This window comes from Ruditapes philippinarum, unplaced genomic scaffold, assembly GCF_026571515.1.
Source record: "Ruditapes philippinarum isolate M1 unplaced genomic scaffold, ASM2657151v2 ctg12754_1_1_1_1, whole genome shotgun sequence".
Taxonomy (NCBI): Eukaryota; Metazoa; Mollusca; class Bivalvia; order Venerida; family Veneridae; genus Ruditapes; species Ruditapes philippinarum.
Window position 1 is genome coordinate 6,026 of NW_026858879.1, and position 10,138 is coordinate 16,163.

Sequence of the window (10,138 nt, forward strand, 5' to 3'; positions counted from 1 at the left end):
AAAGACACATATTTTTATTCTTTTTTTTCCATAAAACGTGTTCAAAAAAAAGTGCAATGTGTGTCTGTTTATGTTAACATGTATTAAAAATTCACTTTGAATGAATTACGTTCTTAAAATTATTTTATTGTAAAGAAATTTGATTTTAGTAACATCAAATCATTTTAATGATTTGCAGTTAATCATAATTTTATTCCTATTTCATTTATTCTTTCTAATAAGCATCCCATTATAATTTCAATCATATATTCTTAATAAGCATCCCATTATAATTTCAATCATATTTTCTTAAAACAGAACTAAAATCTTGCAATAGAGAATAATCCATTATGAAAGTATGATTTCTTACATGAATTTGTTAGGAGATGCAAACCTATAGCAACCAAAACGCGACAGTAAATAACCTGACAGGAAAACAACTACAAAACAATTACAAAACATAGAATAATTGTATTTTGAAAACATTTACTGCATTTACAGTTGTCTTAATGAGGACATTTTGAGGACAGATATTTCGGTCTTGATTCTGTGTCGGGCATGAAACATATGCTGTTTCTTTACAGACGTTATTTTTTAAATTAGAAATCAAAAATTAAAGGACAATCAGTAGATCGGATGTCAAGCTAAAAGATAAATGCTTTTGGGATTAATCTGGATGGTGCACATTTGACATTTGATTTATTATCGATTTAAAAATTGATATAGCAGCGTGTAACTGTCAATTACGTATCCTTTAAGTTATTCTGATTAAAAAAGGCATAAGAATTAAAACTTTAAACACTAAGAAGATATCAAACATTATTTTAGATATTAATATTTATTAAAATTATTATGATCTTTTTATAGTTTAGCGTTTATTTCTTTTATTTCTTTTATTTTAAGATTTTGGTATTTGAAATATGTACTTCTTAAAACTATTTTGTAAGAGAAAAGTAAATGAGACGAGGTAAATATACTTTAACAGTACCGGTATCAATTCAAACCATCAATAGAGACCTAAAATGATATAAGTTATAAATAAATCAGTAATATCTTATTCAAGATGATAAATAAAATAAGTTTAAATACCTTACCCAAGAATAACATTGTGTAAAGAAATTTAAACGTTTTTCAAAATGACAGGTTTTACGTGTTGTTCAATTTTTTTGTGCAAAGATCTTTACGTTTTATTCTATGCAATGTAGTGTGTTTCTTGAATTCTAATTATATGTCTAACATATTCAATTAAATATTCAATAATTATATTATTTCTTCAGTATCTATAATTGAATAAGATTTTGTTTAGGCTAAAAATAAGTAAAATATCAAAATAATTATTGAAATCATTATTGAAATCAGCGTAAAAAATAAGCTAGTAAACTTACTCCCGCACTAGAAAATTTGTGATGATAAAAAGCATTTCAATAATTTACTGTAGAAACGTTTCAATGGTCTGTAGATATAACAGAATTTTTAAGAGCTTTGCTTTGGTGGCATATTCCCGTCAACAATAAAGCACTCAATTATCACTTTAATTACGTTACTGACTTGTTAGTTTTATATGGGTTATAAGATGAATGAAAGATATTTATGTGATGTACTAGATATATTTTCTGTACAAAACTCAAATAATTAATAATAATCGCACTTCTAAAAGTACTAAAACGTATCAACAACTGCAAACACCTACCAAATGAATGTAATATATTTTTTTACTTATCTACATATTTTATGAGATTTTTTTAAGATTCATAGAAATTGTTCTATCGGAAAATTATGAAATGTAATTTGAAAACATCATTTCTCGTTAGTGATATAACTTTTTAGATATTTAATGAAACATAAAACTAGTTCGTAGTTCATACTCTTTGGGTTTTGTTTTTACTTTCTTACATAATTTGTTATCATACCTAATGGATTTTCTCTTCTAATGATATGTTTGAGAAGCGCAACAACGTACCTGTTTTTGATATATGGGACATTTGGTATATAAATCGAAATGTTCGAGTTGCCAGTATACGATTTGACAGTATAGAACAGAACGAGTTTTCCATAGCAACCGATGTTGCATTTTGCGCATGCGGATTCTGCATAGGGCAAAAACGCAATAACGATAGACTACATTTTAGGATATTTGAAGGCTTAAAAAAGCGTGAGTATAAGTTATGTCACCAAGAAAACAGAAATTGACCGGTTGTGTTAACAATATCATTCAACCAGGACGTTTTAGTACCATGACAATATATGTTATAAAATTTCTTAAGTTTTTATATGGACGATTTCAACAGTAATTAAATTGACTTCTTTATTTGCTAATACATGTATATTTATTCCACATTTTTACAACAATTGACATTACGCCAGGGAAGAGATTGCTCCGCCCACTTATTCACGTGACCCGGCCATTCAGAACCTTAGACAAATAACGTTAATGCGAAACTGTCATGCCAATCAAGTGACTATATATGATGAATTTACCTTATATAATTTGTTATATATAAAATTTCTATGCTTTTATTGAACAGTTCAATCGATATTTAAAAAAGTAACAAATAGCTGCATTCACGCATTAATGATGAATAAAACGTTTGGCAAAGATCTTGTTATATTTCTCGCTGACTTCAAGGAAGATGTTACAGACAAAATATCATTTTAGTTTACAAATTCAAAGATAGTTAAAATTGATGTAGCGGAACGTATTATAGTAAAATTATATCATTTCATTTCATTTTAAATATTGGCAAATCTGCATTATAAATGCCTTTGACCATTTACAACATACTAAATATGGTCAAGACATACAGTTTACATAAAAGTTACACAAAATACTTCACATTTATAATCTTTAAATAATAAATAAGCAGCAATTATCAAACATAAAGAAATTTTAAACTTACAAATATAACAAATCCTACAAATCAATGAAACAGTAACATTTACAAATTTGTTTGGGTTTTTATGAGCGAAATCATTCACATGTAATGCATTTGTGCATAAATTGTCAAAATTAAATGAGAAAATAGCCCTTGGGTAACTTTGTTGTAAGATATATGATTGTATGTATATTTGTACATTAGATATTTTCGTGATAAAACGCAATATTATTCACTTCAAAATAAGTTTCGCATACCTCGGCTTTAAATTAAAACCGTGATCAGATATGATGCTATTGAAGCAGATGTATTTAAATATTTAATCTTAATTCATTGAGCTTTAATAGAAATATTTAGGTAGGATAATTTCACCTAAAATATTTATTGCATATTTTCTCATTTTATTTGCAAGTACTTTTTTCTACTGCAGCATTTTATTGACACTATGTTGTAAACGAACAAAAAAATGTCATATCATCTGGATATTCTGAGACCTTATAATATATTATGTGATTATGAATAGACATAATTGTAATGAAGAAGGATTAGAGTTTTTGTTTATACTTTTTCCTTGTTGAATGCAATGTGGATTAGCCAGTTTTAACTTTTGTACCTGCTATATAACTTATTATCTTCATATATAGAAAGTTACTGATATTTTTGTTTTTGTAAAATGAACTAACTGACCCCATCTGTCAATATGTCAGGATATTTTGTAACTTAGTTATACCGCTTTAATAGCTTTAAATTGACAAAAAATCAAAATAAAATCAATATAAATACTGCTGCACCATTGTCTTATACAAATAGCTTGTCTAAGGAAAATGGCGGACTTCTCAGACATCTTAGCGTGAAACTGATAACGACCGCCGATTGGCTTATCTGTAAGACCCTGCCAGTTTGATTGACAGACAGCATACTGTCAATTCAGTGATCGTAAGGGGGAATTCTTATACAATCGATTTTTCAATGCCTTTCTCTGGTAATCGAGGCCACAAAGCTATAATGGTATATTTTGTGTTTCTGTTAAAAGCTTTTTATATGATTTTCTAATTTTTTTCTTAAACTAACTCGGAATTGTCTATGAATTTCTATTACATTTCTATGTAGGGCGATAAGTGTTCTGCCCTACGCACATTGTGCATGCGCAAGAAAATACTTCTTCCGGTCAATTTTTATAGCGACGGACCGCGTCGTATTAAGGTCTAGACAATTAATAAGTCTATGGAGCGATTGCGAACACATCTTAACCCATCAACGAGAGTGAGTCTGCTGGAATAGCACTCGTATAGTTTTCGCTTTCAAAACATTTTGTCATAAAATTATTTTATTTGATATTCACAACTAATTTCATGTAACTAAATATAATAATAATGATAATAATAATAATAATAATACTAATAATAATTATTTATTATTATTATTATTATTATTATTATTATTATAAAAAGAGACATACTCTTTGTCAATCAGTTCCGTTCTGAGCATTTTATATTATATTATAATATTATTGGACACCGTCCAAGTTCGCCATATTGACATGTTTAGATTTTGTTAATTATAAGCAATTTCTGTAAGAGTTCAAAGTGTATACGCTACCAAATCGTTTTTGACACCATAATCAAATATAATCTATGAACGATGATAAGTGTACAAGTGGTCTAAATCAATATTGCATATTGGTGTTTGAATATTGTTTTATAATTATTTTAAAAATGATTGCATTAATATTTCCATAAGTACGACAAAAATAGCTTATTATATTATTTTGAGCTAGGGAATAACAGAAAATGACAAGCTGTTTCGAAAAGTTCTACAATGTGGTTGAAGAGAAAATGGGATCTGTGTTTACAAAGTATGGGAAATTCGTTTCACGGCATCCGTGGAAAGTTATCCTAGTGACTGTTCTAGTGAATGGCCTTCTTGGATTGGGAATGATCCGACTAAATGTTGTCGTAGATGTTGAACGTGTCTACACACCAATCGGAAGTCAAGCGAGTAAAGACAGCACCAAAGTAAAAAATTTATTTCCTGATTTGAGTGGTTCGAACTTTATAGGTTATCAAATGCCTGATATGGGCAAATATGCTGAAATAATAGTTATACCGAACGGAGGAAATATCCTGAATGAACGATTTCTAAAAGCATTGCAAGTTTTCCATACATTTTTACTTTCTATTGAAACAAATGATATCAATGGAAACACTGTTAAACTAAGTGACATTTGTGCTATAAGTTTTGGAAAATGTGTAATTGACGGAGATCTTTTTGTTGACAATCAATTCATTAATATTCTAAATACAAGTAATGCAATTTCTTTTCCGTATTTTAATCACACTGTAAGAGGGCCCATTTACTACGAGCAGAATGTTGGTGGTGCAATTGTCAACTCCTCCCAGCTTCAATTAGCCAGTATGCTTTTATTGAGAGTAAATCTCAGAACTGATTCGTCGTACTTTACTGAAACAGCTAAAAAATGGCAAAAGAATTTTGTTTCAAAGATGAAAGTCTATTCTTCAAGTGACTTTAATATCGCCTTTGCCCATTCCGAGTCTTTGAGTGAAGAACTTAATGAAAACGTTATGGGTGATATCACAGTATTTTCAATAACATTTACTTTAATGATAACCTATGCCTGTGTAGCAACACTAACAGCTCGTTGTGATGTTGTCGGCCAAAGGTCAAACTTGGGTTTCGCAGGAGTAGTAGCCGCTGGCTTAGCTATCGTAGCAGCATTTGGATTATGCAGTGCATGTGGAGTCGAATTTGTCAGTATTGTTGGGGTTATTCCATTTTTAATCATAGGTAATTTTATATACAGAGCAACTTATTTAACTTAACGAATTTCATTTGTCGTTCTTAAGTTGTGTTGCATACGTAATATATTTAGAAACAAATGACTATTACAGTGGTGATTGACCAATAATAGATAATGCAAAATGTTTATGATACAATACAAAAACATCCTGAATTAAAAATGACTGCCAACTCTTTGTAAGAATTGAATGTAACCGATACATTCTGAATTTGAATTTTATAAATTTCCGTTGGCACGTGGAATATTGATGTTTTCATAGTATAATACTTAAAACTGTACGCAACTATGTCAAAATGTCAACTAATTTTGCTGTTATCCGTTCACTGACCATTTTTTCTAGGTTTGTTTACTGTCACTTATTGAAAGTTTGATAACGTAAAACATAAATACTTAAAAAAGAAAGAAACAAACACAATGAATACATTTAAAGCCATTTTAGCCATCTCACTTCCTCCATTGATAATACATATCATTTTGATATACTATTTGCATTGACATTTTTTAGGTATAGGAGTAGACGATATGTTTATGTTAATATCCGGAATCACAAACACGGACTATTCATCATCAACCGAAGATCGTATTGGTGAAACTATGAAAACGAGTGGTATTTCAATCACAATTACTTCTCTGACAGACCTGTTGGCATTTGCAGCTGGGGCTTCTTCAGTATTTCTAAGCGTGCGGAACTTTTGTATTTATGCCGGTGAGCCTTTTATCAAAGACATGTATCATAATGATATTAAATCATTATAGGTAACAAAAGATATTGCATCGCAAATATGAATTCAAATTGAGTTATTAATTGACAGTTGTAAAAAGAAAATATCTGCACATTTAATTTATGTAGGAATTCCAAACGATATCCCGGAATTCCTCAGATCTCTATAATGTTTTCTTACAAGTTTTAATAAAGAAGATATATAGGTTAGAGGAATAAGTTAGTATTACTAATGATTTTGTCAGTATTTCTGTTTTTATAGGGGGATGTCATTCATATACAAAATATGCACTACACTGACAAACTGTGTTAAAACACTATGATATGATATTTTTATAGATTTCTGTAGTCGCCAAAATAAATATTGAACAGTATGTTTTAACAACATTTTTAATAAACAACTTAAATTAGTTGATCTAATATTAAAACCATTTCATTTTAAAACTGCCATTGTAAAATAATTTTTACTTACTGCAATTATTGTAATTGTTTATATTTGAAGGTGTTGCCGTTATTTTCTGCTATATAAATCAAGCGACCATCTTTCTTGCTAGTATAGTCATCAACGAAAACAGAACAAACAACAACCGGCACTTTTTGACATGCATGAGAGTAAACAGTCCTGATAAAGACAGCACAAAAGAAACTTCTTGCAAAATCGTTTGTTGTACAGGCAGAAAACCAAACAATTCGAAAGAATCTGAGAGCTTTTTAGATAAATTTCCCGGCTGGATTTTACCAAAGATAATATCGATCCCAGCTAAAATTATAATTCTTATTTTGTTTGCTATCTATTTATCAGTATCTATTTGGGGTATAACTCTCATGAAGGAGGGGCTAGAAATGCGAAATCTTGTATCACAAACGTCATACTATTATGAATATAGAAAACTACTAGATGAAAAATTTCCACTAGGAACACCTGTTTCCTTTGTTTTTAACAAACCTTTGAAGTATTCTGACTTAAACGTGCAGCAAAAAGTAAACGATATATTGTCTTTAGTGAAATCAGAGCAGACAGTTCTTGATTCTGTAGAGGTAAACTGGCTTTCAGAATATAAAGCTGACAAATCAAATTTTAATGCCTCGTCAGAAATTGAGTTTATTAAAGGTTTTCAAGGGTTTCTGAATAATAGTAGTAATACGCGTTTTCGCAATGACGTTGTCATCGACAAGAATAATATCTCTATCGTTGCGTCTCGTGTCCATGTTATGTCGAAAAGCATTAAAGACTCCCAGGCCCAAGGAAAGTTCATGGAACGTATGAGGGAGCTGTCATCAGACCGAACAGACCTACCAGTCTTTGCCTTTTCACCAGCCTTTCTGTTTTACGAACAATATGTCGTAATTTTAACTCAGACAATTCAGACACTTGGTATAGCTGTTGCTATGGTTTTCTTCATAACATTCATATTCATGCCACACCCACTACTTCTTTTGTACATCACAACAACTGTTGCCATGATCACTGTTGGAATCTTTGCATCTCTTCCGTTTTTAGATTTGACTCTAAGTTCTATAACAATGATCCATATCATTATGAGTATTGGCTTTTCCGTTGACTTTGCGGCTCACATATGTCATGGTTATATGATATCGGAAGGCCCTGATAGGAACGAACGCATGAAATCTGGCTTGAAAAGGTCAGGAACTCCAATATTTCATGGAGCTATTTCTTCTATTTTAGGAGTTATCGTTTTGGCAGCCGCAAAGTCTTATATATTCTTTTCGTTCTTCAAAGTCATGATTGTTGTTATTACTGTTGGAATTATGCATGCCCTTTTTCTATTACCTGTGATACTTTCTCTCATTGGACCTCCAATTTCGAACGCAACGGTTTCCCCAAAAAATGAAACGCGTTCTCCTACTGATAATCATAAATGGCAGGACATTGCTTTAGCAAGTAACGTACATATACCGCGTGCACATACTGGCAAGATTACAGAAAGGGAGAAAATAACGTGATTTATTTACACATTTTACTAAAATATTTTAAAGGTATTACTGTGTTGTATGAGACATGAAGAGAACCATAATAGACACGTATATCTAGTGAACTCTGTAATACGCATTCGTTTGTTATATTTATTGTACATTAGTGTGTTTGAAAAAGATATCGAAGGAAAATGAATAATTTGAACAACCTTTTTATTGTATAAAATTGATACGTTTTTGTATGATATTCTTACGTAAACTTTTGTGTATCATTTTTCAGTTCATATTTTACCTCATTATACATTTAGTAACACCAACATACGATAATACGTACATAAATTATGTGATAGTTGTATTTGCAATGACCTTTACATTGTTTTCAAACATGCATTGTCCATAAATGCAGGACTATTTCACATAATGACTTTGGTGGCGTTAATTTCTTCACGTTCAAATATTAAATATCTAAACATTGAGTGTTGTTTTGAAGTTAGTGGTTTCTTTAAATTATTGCGTGTCACACAATACCTTTTTGCATGAGTAAATCAATGTTTTAAATAATTATTTGGCGCTAATTCATACTATTTATTGTCTTTAATTTTTTTAATTTTAACAAATAGGATTTTAAAAATAACAGTAGTAAGCGGTTTTTTCTTGTTGTATTGTTGGTGTTGTTGTTGTTGTCTGTAGTTGTTATGCTATGGTGAAACTTACGAACTAATTCTATGTTAACATTAAACTAAATAAACAGAAGTTGTTTACTTTTTGTTTTTGAATCATCAGTTATTTTGATTTCATTTGAAACTATATAATGTATATATAAAGTACAATTACAACTAGAGACTTAAGAGACTTTAGAAAAGATTATGTTATAAATGCATTTTTGATGATGATAATTTTCAGTTCATTTTGTGCTTTGAAACGACATATATATCTATATATATAGCACCTTGCTTATGTTTTTGATTTGGTGTTCATGTCAGGCATATAAAGCACATATTTTTTAAAGACAGATAATCAGGCAATTTCTTTATACAAAGTATGTCAGGAAGGCATATGAACCACAGACTAATATACCTCTTACTGAAAAACAAAATACCAGTATTTTCTACAAATGCATCATTCTCTGTTCCATTCCCCTCATACTTTCTAGCAAAGAGCTCAAGGACCGGGAAATAATATGACGGGGTATTTAGTGAAGTAATGAGGATAATAATTATCCCCCGCCGATGGAATCGGGAGGGGGATATAGTTTTGGCGTTGTCCGTCCGTCCGTCCATCCGTCCGTCCGAATTTCATTTCCGGAGTAGTTCTCTGCAACTACTGGCTGGAATTCAACAAAACTTTATGGGAATCATCAATATCAGGAGGAGATGCGCATCTGACCGTCTGTCCGTCCGTTCGTCCATTTGTCCGTCCGTCCGTCCGAATTTAGTTTCCAGACTAGTTCTCTGCAACTACTGGCTGGAACTGAATAAAACTTTATGGGAACCTTCAATACAAAGAGGAGATGCGCATATCGTCGGCTTGTCCTGGTCAGACACTTAAACTCAGAGTTATGGCCTTAATTAGATATGCAATATGCATATGGAGTAAAAATTGTTTCCTCGCAAATTCTCTGCAACTACTAGCTCGAAATCAATAAAACTTCATGGGAATCTTCAATACCAAGAGGAGATGTGCATATCGTTGCCTTGTTCCGGTCATACACTTAAACTCAGAGTTATGGCCCTTGATTAGTTATGCAGTATGCATATAGAGAAAAAATCGTTTCTGCGCTACTTCTCCGCAACTAATGGCTGGAATTCAACG

The 10,138-nt window shown here is 31.0% G+C and overlaps 1 protein-coding gene across 1 annotated transcript; it reads left to right on the forward strand.

Moving 5' to 3' along the window:
* Positions 1 to 4,563: 4,563 nt before the first annotated feature.
* On the forward strand, positions 4,564 to 9,079 carry LOC132754556 (patched domain-containing protein 3-like). Its single transcript, XM_060745196.1, has 3 exons — positions 4,564 to 5,657; positions 6,176 to 6,376; positions 6,894 to 9,079. Exons 1-3 carry the CDS (start codon positions 4,643 to 4,645, stop codon positions 8,354 to 8,356), a joined length of 2,679 nt encoding a protein of 892 aa, XP_060601179.1. The 5' UTR covers positions 4,564 to 4,642; the 3' UTR covers positions 8,357 to 9,079.
* The last annotated feature ends 1,059 nt before the right edge of the window (positions 9,080 to 10,138 follow it).

What these genes read in the sequence shown, in the direction of transcription:
- LOC132754556 (XM_060745196.1), top strand. Translation starts at nt 4,643, where the DNA reads ATGACAAGCTGTTTCGAAAAGTTCTACAATGTGGTTGAAGAGAAAATG. An exon ending in TATTCCATTTTTAATCATAG is followed by an intron (nt 5,658 to 6,175) that starts GTAATTTTATAT and finishes GACATTTTTTAG; the next exon opens with GTATAGGAGTAGACGATATG. An exon ending in GAACTTTTGTATTTATGCCG is followed by an intron (nt 6,377 to 6,893) that starts GTGAGCCTTTTA and finishes TTATATTTGAAG; the next exon opens with GTGTTGCCGTTATTTTCTGC.